Source organism: Neodiprion virginianus, chromosome 5 (assembly GCF_021901495.1).
Source record: "Neodiprion virginianus isolate iyNeoVirg1 chromosome 5, iyNeoVirg1.1, whole genome shotgun sequence".
NCBI classification, from domain to species: Eukaryota; Metazoa; Arthropoda; class Insecta; order Hymenoptera; family Diprionidae; genus Neodiprion; species Neodiprion virginianus.
Genome location: NC_060881.1, coordinates 34,687,625 through 34,704,221, shown reverse-complemented (window position 1 = coordinate 34,704,221; position 16,597 = coordinate 34,687,625). Strand labels below are relative to the sequence as shown.

The 16,597-nt window shown below is 39.8% G+C and overlaps 1 protein-coding gene across 2 annotated transcripts; it reads left to right on the top strand.

Annotated features, from left to right (window-relative positions):
* The first annotated feature begins 420 nt into the window (after window positions 1–420).
* Window positions 421–16,539, top strand: LOC124304988 (plastin-2). 2 transcript variants are annotated; one of them, XM_046763879.1, is made up of 3 exons: window positions 421–711; window positions 12,238–12,668; window positions 12,950–16,539. In XM_046763879.1, exons 1-3 carry the CDS (start codon window positions 661–663, stop codon window positions 14,361–14,363), a joined length of 1,896 nt encoding a protein of 631 aa, XP_046619835.1. In that variant the 5' UTR covers window positions 421–660; the 3' UTR covers window positions 14,364–16,539. The 2 variants fall into 2 exon arrangements, with proteins under 2 accessions (XP_046619835.1, XP_046619834.1); XM_046763878.1 differs by lacking the exon at window positions 421–711 and adding an exon at window positions 11,890–12,068.
* The last annotated feature ends 58 nt before the right edge of the window (window positions 16,540–16,597 follow it).

The window sequence follows — 16,597 nt, the reverse complement described above, 5'->3', positions numbered from 1 at the left end:
TTTACCGGGTGATTTCTCGAACATCCTAATTTCGGGTTTTCGTTCAGCCGACTTTTCGGTATTTGAAGATTTTGACCCACACCCGGGTGAGTCTGATCCAGCGCTTCGGGCTTTCGGCCATCCATCTCGTCGTCTGATCGCATCTTTGCGTATCTGATCAATGCAGGTATAATACACGAACACCGAACTAAAGCGAGTACCGATCGTAACAAAAATGCGAATACTGGTGCCATACGACATTATTGACACTCGTGGTGGCCGATCCGTCCGGCATATGTGTGCATGATAGTAAGTGTGACTCAGTGGTGAGTTTGTGGCTGCGAGACGTCGGTATAAATTACGGTTTGCGTGTGTGTACGTATACACGCGCATGCCGCGTCCCGGTGGTCGGAGCTGTATATTCGTTGTTCGAATACGGAACAGAGTAAAATCCAGTGATCCAGTCATATCCGAGGCGGCGTGTGGCGACGTGCGCAGAGACAGAGTGTCGGTCCCGCTTTGCCCGGCTCGTTATAAGCAGAAACGCAGTTTCTAGAGTGGCTCGCTGCTGGAACGACGTTGCAGGAGGCTCCTGTTACCCGGAGTGAAGGAACGCTATCCGGTTCGAGCCGCCAAGGGGAACCCACCGAGAAGTGCCGCGCACTACCAAAAGCTAACAACATGGCGACCGCTATAGACGACAGACAGGAACTCCTCGAACAATTTCAAGCGGTGAGTTGAAATCGACTAACTGCAATTAATCGACGCGTTCTTCCTTTGTTTACCCCCGATCTAGGTACGCGTCGTTTTTACGTTTTTTATTTGTACCAATGCCGTCCACCTAGCATTTATATAGGTATGATAAATACCATTTCGTACCTCTGTCCGCTCTTCTCGCACGAACTTAAATCCTTGTCATTCATGTATGTATATTGATCGCTACCGTTATCACCCTTCCTCTCGCGAGCCGTCTTCGATTCAGCAATTATTCCTCCTACCGGCCCTCGTACCCTACCTTCTGCGATATTCGAGCGTGTATTCAACCCATTGTTGGCGCACTGGGCGGGCGCCAGGCGCCGGGTCCGGGTTATCCTCGTGGACTGCCATTATGACAGTCGATAACCCCGGGGATTGGGGCATGCGTCGAAATCATCGGGAGATGATCGCGGGCTCTTGCCGGAGGTGGGGAACGATGCGAGTAACCCTTTATTTCTCCAATTCCTGTATATTAAGAGTGCCGCAATTTCGAAATTCGTACAAAATGGCCGTTACGCTCCTTATATATTATCAGCAATACTAAACGAATTTACCTTTGCACAGTAAAAAGGTGGAGCGATGTTAATCGCTATCATAAAAATCGATGATTTTACTGCGAAAAAAAATTATCTTATACAAGTTCTACGATAACATAGAGTTTACCTAGCCGAAGATTGAATAGTCGTTTTTCGGTCACTGATTGCGAGTGAGCAGTGCGATTTACTGTTAAACTAATCAAGTATGCACTGTCACCGCCGAGACTTTTTGTAAATTGAAACGTTGGAATTCTGTTGGACAAAAAGCGAATCAAAGAGAACAGCGATAAAAATAATTAATCCGCACGTATATAATTCACATGTGTCGGATCGAACTTGAGATTCAACTTTGGTTGTAATGTTAATGTCTGAGGTGTGTGAAAAAAATGTAATCTGCCTACTGCAGATAAAAAAACATTGCAAATATTTCGGCAACTATGATGATAGCATAATAGCACACACGCACCCATTCACAAATAGATGTCTATAATTATACTTCTTCAAACTAGCTGACGCTGTTCTATTCATCTATTCTTTATTCCTTTTATTTTTATTATCATCATTATTATTGTTCTTTTCTTGTATTTCGAACGGGTGACAATGCGGTGAGCATTGAATATCAATTCAACAGTCTCCTTGAACCATTCCCTACTACCAATTACCTGTTAGAACGCGTACGCTAGTGACATATACATATAAATATATATATATATATATATATATATGTATGCGTACACATATGTAAGGTATACACCATTCCGCGATGACACATCAACGCAATGTTGTACTTGCATACCGATACGATATACAGTGTTTCGTATCACCTGAAATAGCAAAGTATGCAACGAAATGAATGATAAAAATAAGTCACATTCCTCAAATGACGACTCTTTTCACAACTAGAATGTCACATATATACGCGATATATTATAATATGGGATACAACATGTTATACAAGTCCTGTTATGCTACAAGTTGACGTATAAATAGTGTTCATTTTTCTTCCATTAATTATTCTTACCTCGGCCATATTAAATTCCTCTGTTTACCTGTAATAAATACAGACTGCCTGGATAAATTTAACATGTAACATCTTCTGTAATTGAAAAAATATATTTCGTGTTATCTACGTGCGGGTAGGTATCAATAAAATAGGCTTCCTTTCAAATTCTACTTTCATTTCTATTCGCGACAAGAGAAGATAGGCATAATTTTTCTGCAGGAAAAAATTTATTTCCCGCTTCGAATGTTGCTCGGAATGCCTGTGTAATATGATTTATTGGCACTATAAATTGGTGTAGCATAATACTTGGTTCGAAAAGTTGATAAAAAAACAAAAAAAAAAACATCAAAAAAATTGAACGTACAAGTGACTGATCGTTGTTTTATTGCTGCTTGGTTATGTGTGTTGTTACAAAATTCATGGCTCATTCGATTCGAGGTACGCGGTCTGCATGACCGTAAATGGTTGAATACATGTAAGTATGTTTATCCATCGAGCTTAGGTAACTACTCTTATCGAGTCATAAGCCGAGGGCTATACATAGATATTTATCGCCTAGTTTCCATAGAGTAGATATTTTTAAAAGTCTCGATGTACGCAGAAGAACACACAAAGGAATGGAAGATAATAGAACGCAACCGTGATCCTTATAGCCTTGGTTGGTACCACGTGTCTTCAGCGGCTGATCCCCCGGATCGCACTTGCGTCGCGGGGGCAAAAATCGTTGCTAATTTTGTCACTTTCAAGTACTTTTCGAGTCGTATTTAGGACTCCAAGACTGATTCGAGGATCTCGCAGTTTTTTTTTTTTTTTTGTTTTTTTTTCATAGAAAAATTAACGGTTGTTAATTGTACTTCGAGTTTTTCACGTAAAGATCGCACATGTACAAGCTAATCTCGTTTTGAGCGCAAGGGGTGAAGAGGAATCACATTACGTTCTTGCTCCAGGTGACACGTGCCGTTCTTTTTTTTATTCTCAGCTGCTCCTTGTTCATATTCATATCTTTTTTTTTTATTTCCTCTTTTCAAAAACCGGTTGTGACCTTTCCCTCGTACAATGCATATATGTATATATAAATTGTGGTATACCTGCCGCTTCGAAGCGGACAAAAGTTTGTACAGACAAGATAGAAAAACTATAAACACAAGAGCTTACTATTGCTACACTAATTGTAAGCTTTGATCCATCGAATCGAAACTTACATGCGGAGTATGCCGAGAAACGAGAGAAGTATTTTTGTAAACAATATTTTCCTAGCTTTCGTCGGTCTCGACAAGACGACAAATGAACCTTGATAATGAAAATTTTATTGTGACATGGTAATTGAAGAATTTGAAAGTAAATAAAGACAGATAATCCCTGTAATATTGTGCAAACTATACTCCGAGCACACAAGCACATGTAAACAAGTCTAGTAAATAAAGAATGTTGGCGTACCGTAATTGCAGTGTATTTGCGATTAGCTACTGATAATTACTCGTACACACAGAATGGGGTAACCGCATTTCTCGTGGAAAGGATAGAAATCTAGTTCAACATCTGATTTTAAGTAAAAACCTCGGTCAATTTGAATACCATCCTCATTTAGACAAATCAGGCGATCGACTCTCTTCTGTGACTAACTTCCGCGGTGTATGTGTATGACTAACATGTTGATAAAATGATTTCGACGAATATGCGTAGTATAACGATAGATGGTTTGATTATCACCATCCCAGTAATTTATAGAATCCGTCACCCGTTGATGGTTTGAAAAAAAAAAAATCACTCTCCTGGAAGTACGTGACCGCGGTCAATTAACCCGCGAGTACATACATCAGCTGTTAAAGTTGCGAGCGAAATCAACGATCCCTTCGTCTCCTGATCTCTGGAGTAAAGAATGCAGGACGCAGTTTCAGAACGTTCGCGGTCAGATCGCAACTAGGACTCTGCACTCCGATTTTTTGACTTTCAATTCTAGCGGACAGATAAATTGAAGCGGTCAGGAATGGGGCTGCTTTAGATGCGATCCTGCCGCATATACGTCTCGGAATTTTAGTCTGGCTCCTCGGCTGCATGGCCAGTCGAGCTTTCTTCGGTTCAACGACCGATTACCGGTCCGGTATACACAGGCTGACTCTATTCTCACGTGTTTATCGGCAGGACGTTTAATTCCTGTGCCCACTTGGTGCGCTGTGCAGAGATCGTACAAGCGCCACTTGTGATTCCTCGTTCGTCTCTCACCTCAAAAGTTCATCATTTCGGATATTTACGAGATCCTTGGGGTCGATGGAGCCGCTTCGACACTTCAAAGCGACGGCGCAAGAAACGCGAAAGAGACGACTTCTTTCCTCACATCCAAGCGATCCTTGTGTACATTCTTTAGTACAGTTTCCCCAACGGTGTATTGAACCTCCTGGATGCCCGTCTAATAGTCTATGGGAAACACTCTCCGACAGCCTACTTTGAGCACAATACGCGATGGTTTGCTACTGTTCACACGTAAACATCCTCGGTTTGCATCCTGGATTCTCATGTGAACTGTGTACCAGCAATGTGGGAGTGTCAGGATGGCGTAACAACGGATATGGCGCATCAACGATAGGAGAAATCGACGCGCTAAACATTGATTATTAAGAACATCAAACCTCAAACGGAAGAGTGCTGTGGTATTTTTTGTTATTTCCTTTTTGAATTTGAATTGAATTGAATTGAAACGTTTGAATACAAACTTATACGTATACGTCTGTACGTATCATACGCATAAAGACGTATCAAGTTTACTTTCCGATAAAAAAAAAAAAATGTAGCGGCAAGTGCTTTATATTGACCGTATATCAGTGCCGGAAATTTGTGCAGTGTCAAGAAATTAATTAAACAATCAGCCTCTGTAACGGTGATCAATTTAACTATGTGAATCTCGGTAATTTATTACCGCAGCAACTGATCCATTCAAAAGTTGTGTCAGTTTAATTGAATTCAATCTTTGCACCTGTAGTTTCGCCCACTGTATAATATATCGCACGGATCCTGTTCAACGCAGTTTTAAATTACCGCTTACACTGTGTTTGCACTGAGCAACGGAAAATTCTAATTGGGAGTTAGAGCCCTGATGCAGAAGGCTCTTATACGCAATTGTTGAGTCAGAGCGGATGTATCGTCTTTCGTCGTGGTACGATTTCAGAAAAAATTTCGCAATCCCGATACTCGTATTTCGGCGGTGCGATGTTATACCGGTTTCACTGAAACCTAGTAGACTGCGTTACTCGTCTAGCAATCATCGCGTTGATTCACATACATATATATACATATATATACATATATATATATATATGTATGTATGTATGTATGTATGTATTATAAGTGTCGCATAGTTACATCCGCGTCTATCGCAAGCACTTCCCGTGGCGGTTCTTATCGTGGTTTAGCAGAAAAAAGATATTAATTCCTCTGCAGAAGTACTTCAACGTTACTTGAGTTCAAAATTATGCACTGATCCGAACTGCTTGTATAATTAATCTTTTAATAATACTCATAATTATCGTAATTTATTGTGAGCGAGATCAAAGGCTTCCCGTTAAGTCGGTAAGAGTTGATCGTGCAATCTCAAATTCTGATACATTCGATATTTCGAGTCTTCTTCCATCGATTGAATGGATTTACGGAATGAAATTTTCAGTACCTATAGGAAATTTCCATATAGGTACGGAATAGGTTTTACAAAATAAAAATGATGGTCAAATATTATTTATGCTTTCAAGGGTCTATTGTGTACGAATTATGATATAATCTAGAAATATAAGAAAAGTCAAAAAAAAAAAAAAAAATTAGAAAACTTATTTATTGATTTCTTGCAAAAGTAGCAGATGTAAACAAATTGTTGAAATTCGTACTTTTCCACGAAAAAAAGCATGTTCTGCTAATCTACGATGCAATTCGAAGGCCAATTTTTACACAAACTTAATACACACCGAAAAATTCTACAGAATCTTGTCAAAATTGTGTTGTTACTATTGTTTGTTCGCCATATTGAATCGGCCATTTTGAATTTCGGAATTTTGAGTTCAGATTCGTAATCAGCGATCCTAAAAGCTCATGTGCGCAAAATTTCAAGTGAATCGCATGGAAGGAAAAATGTATGACAGGGTTAAGTATAGTATAAAATATTGAATCCTCGCGCGCTTCTTCAACCGCAAAACTACAACACTTTCGTGTCAAGGTGCAGCTTGTAATATCGGAGGACGAGCACAACGGGCTATTAAGTTTTTCTTAGTCGCGTCACGTGTGCTGCAACAGAAAACAAAAGCGAAACGTGATGCTGAAAAATAGTCTCGTGTACCGTAAGTTACGCGCTGCTTAACAGGTGCTTTAACAACACTTAATACTCGGTTGCGTGAACCTGAAATCAGAGTTGAAAAGCGTGCCACTTATACCACCACACCTTGACCATGACTTCGTTGCGATGAAGTTACTCAAAATCCAGAACCCGTTTGAACGGTGAAATTCAGGAAAACTGATGACCTGCGGATATGAATTTCATGCGTATGCGCTCGATGAGTGAGGCTGAAGTTGGTAACGTTGACGTAACGAAACATTAGGGAAAATATCAGTTCTCGACTTTAGAATGAGTTTCAAGGAGTTGGCTTTTCCAAATAAGAGTATGTTTTATTTGACATGGTTTACCAAATTTCAGGTATTGCCATGGGTGCGAAGAAACGATTTTTTCTAAACATGCATCGTTAAAGTAACGTTACTAACTTCATCCTCATCTCGATGAGCACTTCTCAGCTGAAACCATATTTAATCGTGTAAGGTCGTCGTTCCCTGGTTTCTAATCGAGAATGAGAAAGCCGGGATTCTCTTATCATTCGCTTACTCACGCGTTTCTGTATATTATTATACGGATGCTCGGACGGATGGAGAAATGATCGGACGTGGGAGTATCTTCTAATCAAAATGATACTTGACGAAGTTGTGAGAGATAGCCTGCCGTCGGAGAGCCAGTCATTCTTTCGGTACTTACGAACTGGTATGTTATGACGAATTATGGAATCCGGGTTAAGAGATCACTGCTGTTGTTCACTAGGTATATACCTGATTTTCACGTCGATATGATTCATCTTTGGCTGCAGGTTGTTCCATCAACCACGGATGACGTGTGCGTTGTTTGACCATGACGACTTTCCCGTTCAACAGTATTGTCCATTCTGAGCGTTTAACTCACTGATCGAAGTTGTATGAGGATGAAGTTAGTAACGATACGTGTTTGGGAAAAACCGTTACCTCGCACATTTAGCATAGTGTTTGAAATTTAGTAAATCACGATAAACAAAACATACTCATATATTTCGCCTAGTCAACTCCTTGAAAGTCACTCGGTACTTTGTAATGATTTTCTCCTCTGACGTTTTGTTACGCTAACCTCACCAACTTCAGCGTTGCGAAGTTGTTAGGTATTGACCTCAGCCATTGATCGGCTACCTCCAAAGGCTGTGGTTTCGTATTTTCTGGTTCGCCCGACCTCGTTTTTCTTCATAATAGGGTTCACGCTTACGGTACGCAACATTATGATATTACAGAAGGTATACACTTTTCTCAGGGATTAGGCGTAGTTCACTTGTTAAAAGCCTTGCGTCGAATGTGCAGGCCGACGGTTCTTTGAGAACGTACTTGTAATTATGCCGTCGTTCCTTTGTTTCCTCGTGCAGGAAACTTACTTAGTAGTAGAAGTAGTTACTTAAACTTAGTAGTAGAAGTAGTAGTAGTAGTAGTAGTTAAAATTGGTTAATTAATTGAATACGTTACTTTGGTTTAATAGCGTCAAGTTCATTGTTAGTTTCGTTTCTAATTCGTTGTACTTTTTGGCTTCCTTAACGACAAAGACCACAATCTACCTTAGCTGTACGAAACTCTAAATTATTTTTTCACTTATCGTTAGTACTTGTTTCTATAACGACACTTCGTGTGCACTTCACGCATGAAATCGACTTTGTATATAGCACGTGGTTTTTACGATCGAGTACCTTGTACCGTGCCACATAGCATGTATTAGGTAACATTTGCGGTGTCGTGAATGAGTAAAAAACGGTGTTAACAAATATGATACGATACCGATGAAATACAGGGTATCGTTTTCTTGCGGGAAATAAATTTATAAATCGTTACACACCATTTCAATCATAACTCACGTCCGTAATGTCGGTGCCTTGTTGAAAAAAAGATTTGCAGTATTTGTAGTTCTAACATCTCGTTGAAGATTTCCAGAATTTCCGATCGTTCATTTCGTTTTTCTTCAATATATATAACGCCAAGTTCCAGGCGTCCCCGATTTCATTCCTCAGACGAGCAACTGCAACAGCACATGCCCGCTTAAAACCCCTATGTAATTGCGTTGAGTTGCATCACGCTGTAACAACACTCGATGCACACTCACAAAATTGAATACATACCAACACCTGTTGTCGTTAGTGAATTTGAAACCGCTCTCGTTTGTGTTTGGCACACTAAGTAGAGGTAAATGTAGTGTGTATGTCCTAGTTCTTGACAAAGAAACACCGCCCTATGCCTCTGGGATTGACTCATCCGAGGATTAATGGATTGTTTTAATGAGCAATCCGACGAGGTGCGACGCAATAGGCATACCTATTCCATTTGGTAACTTGAAGCCAGTTTGATGTTGTGAATGAACCCTGAGAGAGGCGGCAACAATACGACTGGTCTTATTTAAACGTAGGGTCAAGATGCTGGTGGCTCCGTTTTATCCAATAAAATCCACTCAGGAAGCGTTTAAAGAAAGGATCTAAACTCTTATCTACGGAAGCATCAATTGGCCGCGAATGTATGAACAAGTGCGTAGTGTTACGATGACGAGTGAATGTACCACGGTACGTCCACGTGGTACTGCAGCCACTGCCATGTGTGAAGTAAAAATTATCGGAAAATTTGTGACGTTGTATGGGATATTAATATTGACTGTTAGTCCGCATCGTTGACAGTGCAATTTATCAGCTGTTGAACGAACAGTCTTGTTTGATCGTGATGCAGAAGTCAGACTTACGCATACACACTTACTTACTTACAATGAAAAAAGACATGCGGGGATAAGGTATGTTGCGGAGTCATCTCATGGTCAGCAGAACCTTATGTGGAGAGAATGAGAAAAACTAATACAGAGAGCTGCAGAATTGTAACGACAGCACGTTTCATCGAACTGAAAAGTCACTCAGATTTCAGCAGTCTTACAATTGGGTGCGTAGGACGGCCGGTCAAAAACGTTCCACTGCCAGTTTGGCGTCAAGAGATGCGTAGGCTCGACGTGTGTCTTATTTTGCATTCATTAAAGAACTTGCGTCATTGCGATGATATAATTACATTGAGATCTGCAGCCCACTTGCTATGTCAAAGTTAGGATTGGCGACTATTTGCTTATTCGACATCGTCGCTCTTCTCTATGCTGACTTTAGATGGCTTTGAATAATCACAAAAGAGAATTGAAATTCTACGAGATTGAAGTTAGTAACGTTACCGTAACGAAACATTGGACTTCGAAATATGAGTATGTTTCGTTTTATGACGTTTTACTGATCTTCAAACTATTCCAAAATCGTGAAATAACGGTTTTTCATCAGCATAAGTCGCTACGATAACGTTACCAACTTCAACATGGTCAAATTCTCCAAGTCCAATTTTCGCTCACAATCAGTTCAGTCGTATTTAGGTTTGTATTCAATGGCTCTTGCGTATATCTTATAATGCATGCAGTAACAATCTGCATATATGCGCTTTCCCGCATATCTACCGCCTATGTTGTTTGACTGACTTTCGAATGTTGATCAATAGCAGGGACACTCTCACTTTCCTGTAATGCGTCAACGGATTATCATTGAGAGTAGTTGATATTATTCTAATTTTCAAAATTACTTTGAAACAAGAACATATGGGGAAAAAATCAGAAAGATCAGTTAGTGTTCGCACTGTTTTACAATAACCTCTTAGAGTCTAATTGAGGGCTGAGAAGAATTTTACTCGTTCGTATTGTTCTCAGATAACAATTAACGTACCCTGCTTAATATTATAATAATTACAACTCATGTTTGCGCATATTACTCGGGCGGAATTTTTCTCGAAGCGTGGAGAAGAGTGATTACAACGGGGATTGGAATTGGAACAATAAAAACCGTTACAAAGCGGGATTCGTTATACTTTTTTTGATCCGTGTTTACAGCTGTGGATCAGATTTACACAGACACATGTGTGCATCAATGCGTTTCAAACTGTTGTGATCGCGTCATCGGGCGCGCGACGACCTCGCTAGTATAGTTCGTGGTACAAGTGTGTTTATGAGAAATTCCGATCTCGTCGTGCGATGTCTTCGCTTTAAACAATTCGTAATTATTCATCGTAGCGAAGGAGTGACTCACCCTGAGAAAAATCGCAAGGATCCCGACTGAAAAACATCCAATTATCGTATCGAGTGAAAGATAATGTAATATATATACATATATACCTACACCGCTGTCCAACTGATCGCAGACTAACGGTTATACTAAAACTGATGAATTGTTCACAGATCTATACCTACTAGAAATCGTTTGCGGGAAAATAATTATTGTTAGGTCGCACAACGAATTTCAAATCATGAATAAATAATGTTAAAAAATATATTATTATATATTTTACTGACTACGAATAACTGTGATTCAAATCGAGCTTAGACTTTGCCCTCCATTTGAAGTCGGACATCACGGAATCGATTAAGGGACGCCGATGTAAGATTATCCAAACTTTTCGTGTCACGCGGTGTGATGATTTTCCAGCAGATAGGTTATAGCTCAGATTCTAATTGTTCTAAAATCTCGTTTATTCTCAATGACTGACGAAATCTCGTATTTATTATACAGCACACGATACTTGCGATTATAAACGAAGAATAAAAACAATAAAAAAACGCCGAAGTCATCTAGGATTGTACAGCACTGTTCAAATGCAGATGGCAACTACTGGTCAACTTCTAGTCCACGTGCCACCGCGCAACCTTGTCCTTGGTGACAGGCCAGGTCTGTAACCTCGTTTCAAGAGTTCGTTGTATCAGAGAGTTCGTTTCTCTCGGATAAACTGAAGTGAGAATGATCCGAGCAAACACTACGTCGATGAGTTTCCATTTTTTCTCCTTTTTTTCATCCGCGCAAAAAATGACAACGACAGTTACATGGCATGATTTGTATTCGCTGACTATGGCCGAGTTCCAAAACAGTTCTTCTCCTCCTCGTTAACTTTGATAGCCAAAGATTTTCCGTTGATCGGTATTATGTGTAATAAATCATTCACCCCAATTGTACATTCTTTCCCAACCCGCATAGTAAAAAATATTTTGCGAATGACCGAGCGTACTTCATACGAAAAGATACCTACTTCCAAACATCAAGGTTTAATCAACAGCTTCCATCAATTGATAAAATCTTGTTCAATCGTGTAATACTCTGTCTTATCCGCGTATGTGCGTGGTGATGTAATAAAAACTAGAAGTGTATTGGTTCCCGGTATTTTTTTTTAATTTTTTTTTTTTCATCGAACCTCCGTATCAATGATAACGTTGATAAGCAGCTGTGTCTGTCCGACTGTCGACTCACTGAGTGCTTTTGCAAGTTTCAATTCGGTAGAGTTCCGCGAGAACGTTTTACTCAATTCTTGTCTTCTAGTAATACAATTATTCAGAGTGCTTAAGAACAATAATAGTAACAATGGAGATCCAATCGATGCAAAAATGGGATGTCATGGACGAATATTTCCAAGATTTTTTCAATCTGTTTAACTCAGTAAGTTGTTTTTGATATCGTCCCTTCGTGTTGTCTCTAGTAATTAACATTCGACTCGCAGACAGTCAATAAACCTTCGCAATGATAGAGATTAATAGTTTATTAGCATGACTGATGATTTTATAGAGATGTGAATTATTTGAGAATCAATTTTACCGATTTGTTGCAGATCGATCAAAATGGCGATGGTTTCATTGACTTGGCTGAGCTTAGAACAGCGTTGGCCGTATGCGGATTCAAAATGCCCGGCTACAAAGTTCGCCAAATGATTGAAGAGTACGACGACAAGGAGAGACTGGAGCATAAGGGACGATTGTCTTTTGAGGAGTTTGAGAAATTATGCAAAGAGCTGAAAGCTAACGAGCTTGGGTCTACTTTCAAACAAGTTGTATCTAAGAAAGAGAATTTGGAAACTCTCGGCGGTATTTCTGACGCTTCGAGCGAGGGAACGACCCATTCAGTAAGGCTGGAAGAACAGCTGGCCTTCAGCGACTGGGTAAATACAAACTTGGGCTACGATCCGGACCTTAAACATCTCCTGCCGATTGATCCAGAAGGAAAAACCCTCTACGATAAGGTCAAGGATGGAATACTCCTGTGGTAAGTCAAGATTATCGGACACGCAGTGCTGAAAGAATCGTGTACACTATTAATTGTAAGATAAGATAAAGCATATTTTCAGGGATATCAGATAAAGAGGCGCGGTTTTGAGTAGTTAATCCATTTGTTACATGAACAGCTTACTCTTCATATTCGATATATTGAAAAGTCTTGATCAAATCCCTCCGGATTTGGCAATAAAAATGCCATGACTCATCCGCTTTATAATTTGACGAATTCAGTTGAAGTGCATGTCTAATTTTAAAACGCGTTTGTTACAGTAAAATTATAAACCATTCCTGCCCGGACACGATCGACGAAAGGACTATAAACAAGAAGAATTTGACCCTCTACACGAAGCATGAGAACCTGACGCTAGCTCTATCATCGGCCCAAGCAATTGGTTGCAACATAATAAACATTGACGCACACGATTTGACGAAAGGATCACCTCACCTAGTCCTCGGACTCTTGTGGCAGATAATCAGAATCGGATTATTCAATCAAATAACCCTTGAGAACTGTCCAGGTTTGACAACGCTGCTGCAGGACGGAGAGCGGATCGAGGACCTACTGAAGTTGTCGCCTGAGGCGATACTTCTGCGATGGGTGAACCATCACCTCCAGAATGCCGGAATAGCGAGAAGGTGCAACAACTTCCAGTCGGACATCACCGATTCGGAGATCTACTCGCATCTGATAAAGCAAATAGCTCCGGCAGACGCTGACGTGACTCTGGAAGCTCTGATGGAACCGAACCACAGCACGAGGGCGGAGATAATGCTGCAGCAGGCCGCGAAACTTGGTTGTAGAAGTTTCGTCACCCCGAGCGACGTCGTCAACGGCATTTACAAGCTCAACTTGGCCTTCGTTGCGAATCTGTTCAACAACCATCCTGGCCTGGACAACCCTGAGACCGTGATCGAAGGACTGGAATCACTGGAGGAAACAAGGGAGGAAAAAACGTATAGAAATTGGATGAACTCGCTGGGCATTTCGCCCCATGTGAATTGGCTGTACTCCGACTTAGCCGACGGTCTGGTGATATTCCAACTCTACGACATTATCAAGCCTGGCACGGTCAGTTGGAACAAGGTTCACAAGAAGTTCACCAAGCTCAGAAAATTCATGGAGAAGTTGGAGAACTGCAACTACGCTGTCGACCTTGGTAAACAGATGAACTTCTCGCTTGTCGGTATTGCCGGGCAGGACATTAACGACGGCAACGCGACTCTGACGCTGGCTTTGATATGGCAGCTGATGAGGTCTTACACTCTATCGATCCTTGCCTCGTTGGCCGGGAACCAGGGCAGTCCGATTGTTGAGAAATCGATCGTTCAGTGGGTCAACTCGAAGCTTCAAGCCGCGGGGAAGAACAGCAGCATTAAGAGTTTTCAGGACTACAGCATATCCGACGCGAAGGTTGTTATCGACCTGATCGACACGATAAAACCGGGGATCATAAACTACGAGCTGGTAAAGGAGGGCGGCACCGAGCAGGAGAACCTGGACAACGCAAAGTACGCGATATCCATGGCCCGTAAAATTGGGGCGAGGGTTTACGCCCTGCCCGAAGACATCACGGAAGTTAAACCAAAAATGGTGATGACAGTTTTTGCCTGCCTAATGGCCTTGGACTACGTACCAAACATGGACTCCGTCAAGGCGAACAACGGCGACGTTATCATCCAGTAACGAAGCGGGGTTTTTTTTTTCAACACCGCGTATGTTATCTTGTACACATCAAACCATCCCTGGAGCAACGCCGTCGCCTCCCGCATGGCTTGTTGCTACTAAACGTAAAAATTGTACATACGATATTATTATATATTTAGGATAATTTAATTATCGTTATCAAGATGAGAGGCGAACACGCAAATCGGGTTTGTCACATATTCTCTATCGCGTCAGCATGACATCGTGTGTTTCGAAAATGTAAAATTGTATAACAAGAAGGAAAAGAAAAAACGTGCAAGAGTATCTCGTAGCGAAAAATTAGTCACAGGATATTTTGTTGCGAAAATCTTTCATCTAAAGAATAATAACAATAGGTATTGCTCTTGTAACAATATTCGGGATATTTCTTGCCTCGTTGCAATGCTTCGCAGTGTACAGTGTTTCACGTTTTAGTAATGCTACACTGTGCGGCGACAGCATCGTAGTACACGTGTTAAACTTTTACAACGGGTTTGTACACCTGAGGAAAGTCGAGTTTCACTGGACCTTAATGGGCGAAATGTTTGTGCCCACATTATGATAATCATGTTCCTCCAGAATTCAATAGTAGGCTATATTTATATACACAATTTCCAATTTTGTACTGCTGCATATTACTAAATCTATAATAATAATAGATTAGGGCTGGCAGTTGAAGAATTTAAAATAACTCTATACTAAAGACCAGAATTCGAATAATTGTACAATCAATGTCATTCTGAAACCTGCACTTATTGCATGTTACCTCTCTGTTTCACAGTCAGTTTAACTGAAAACGAATACTTTAATATACACATATTGGTTCTTACTTTGAAATCGAATTTCATCGCTACTTACTTTGATATACCAATACGTTAATACATAATATCATAATATTAATATTAAAAAGAAAACATTTATTGTAAAAATGTTACAATGGTAATTAATTAATTCACACGTAAATATGAATTTGATATCCATATATTTGTATGATGAACGTGAGAGTGTCGCGACAAATTACAATATTCATCAATTTATGGATGTTTATAGATCAATTTTTGTCATATGAAAACATCTTTCTTGTTTTCTATTTAATCAGCGAGACGTGCATTGCTGATATACATTCCAAAAGTCACTTCCCAGACACAGTCGCGAAAATTTTTTGCCTTATCAATTGAACGGGAATTAAACAAAAAATTGAACCAAATTTTTCATTTTTCACAGTAATTTGTATGTACTGCTGTTTTCTATTGTATTTTTTTTCCTTTTCTTTCTTTGTGTTCGTTCTATCATAGGAAATATAACGTCGGCGGACGTGGATACAGACAAGAAATAGCCCCCCCCCCACCGCCCCCAGTCGTTCCTTCTGTGATTGACAATGAAATGACAAAAGAGAACAATGTATATGTATAGCCTCTTTAGTACGATATGGTTGGAGTTAAGGTTATAACATCAAATTTTTTCAAGAATTCAATTCTTCATTAATCAACATACTATTTGTTATTTAGCCAGGTTTGTCTATCAAGAATGTTTTTTTCTTCGTTCATCAAAATCCAGCGATATTTTTTTAAACTAATAGGCTCTAATGATATTAGATGCCACATATGTCGTATACGAGCTGTAGACGAAGGCCATATTTAAAAAGTGAGAGATTTCTTGAGTCTTGGGCATATTGCAATTTTGCTATTTAAAAATTAAGAGTTAAAAAGAAAATTTTATTATAGTTTTGGCTAAAAAATACATTTTAGTCATTTTTAGTCAAATATAATGATGTATGCATGCATAACTATTACAATGAGAACGAGACGATAATCCACAACGTTTTGACTGCGACAAAACGATTCTTAATTATTGATTATTCCAATCATTGTAAGTGAATACAATTCAATTACGACTACGATGCAGAAGCATGATTTGATTTCGATTAGAATTCATTAAAATTATTAAACCGGTGATCTTGAGGAAGACTGGAAAGATACAATTAAGTAATCCGTACGTCAAGATCGCGAACCCTAATATATTTCCCAATGAGACAATTGAACGGCGTCATAAATTGTTATGAGTAAATTATTCAGACTGTGTGTCGAAGCCAATGCTCGTCTCTTCGTATGCTGGTATAAATAGTAGGTGTAATTTAATTGTAATTTAAATAAAGACAAAATTATCTAAAAAAATAGAATCTTCTACTGTTGATATTATTAAACTGAGTTTGTTTCCAAATTATAAGTTTGAAG

What these genes read in the sequence shown, in the direction of transcription:
- LOC124304988 (XM_046763878.1), top strand. Translation starts at nt 11,994, where the DNA reads ATGGAGATCCAATCGATGCAAAAATGGGATGTCATGGACGAATATTTC. An exon ending in TTTTCAATCTGTTTAACTCA is followed by an intron (nt 12,069 to 12,237) that starts GTAAGTTGTTTT and finishes GATTTGTTGCAG; the next exon opens with ATCGATCAAAATGGCGATGG. An exon ending in AAGGATGGAATACTCCTGTG is followed by an intron (nt 12,669 to 12,949) that starts GTAAGTCAAGAT and finishes CGTTTGTTACAG; the next exon opens with TAAAATTATAAACCATTCCT.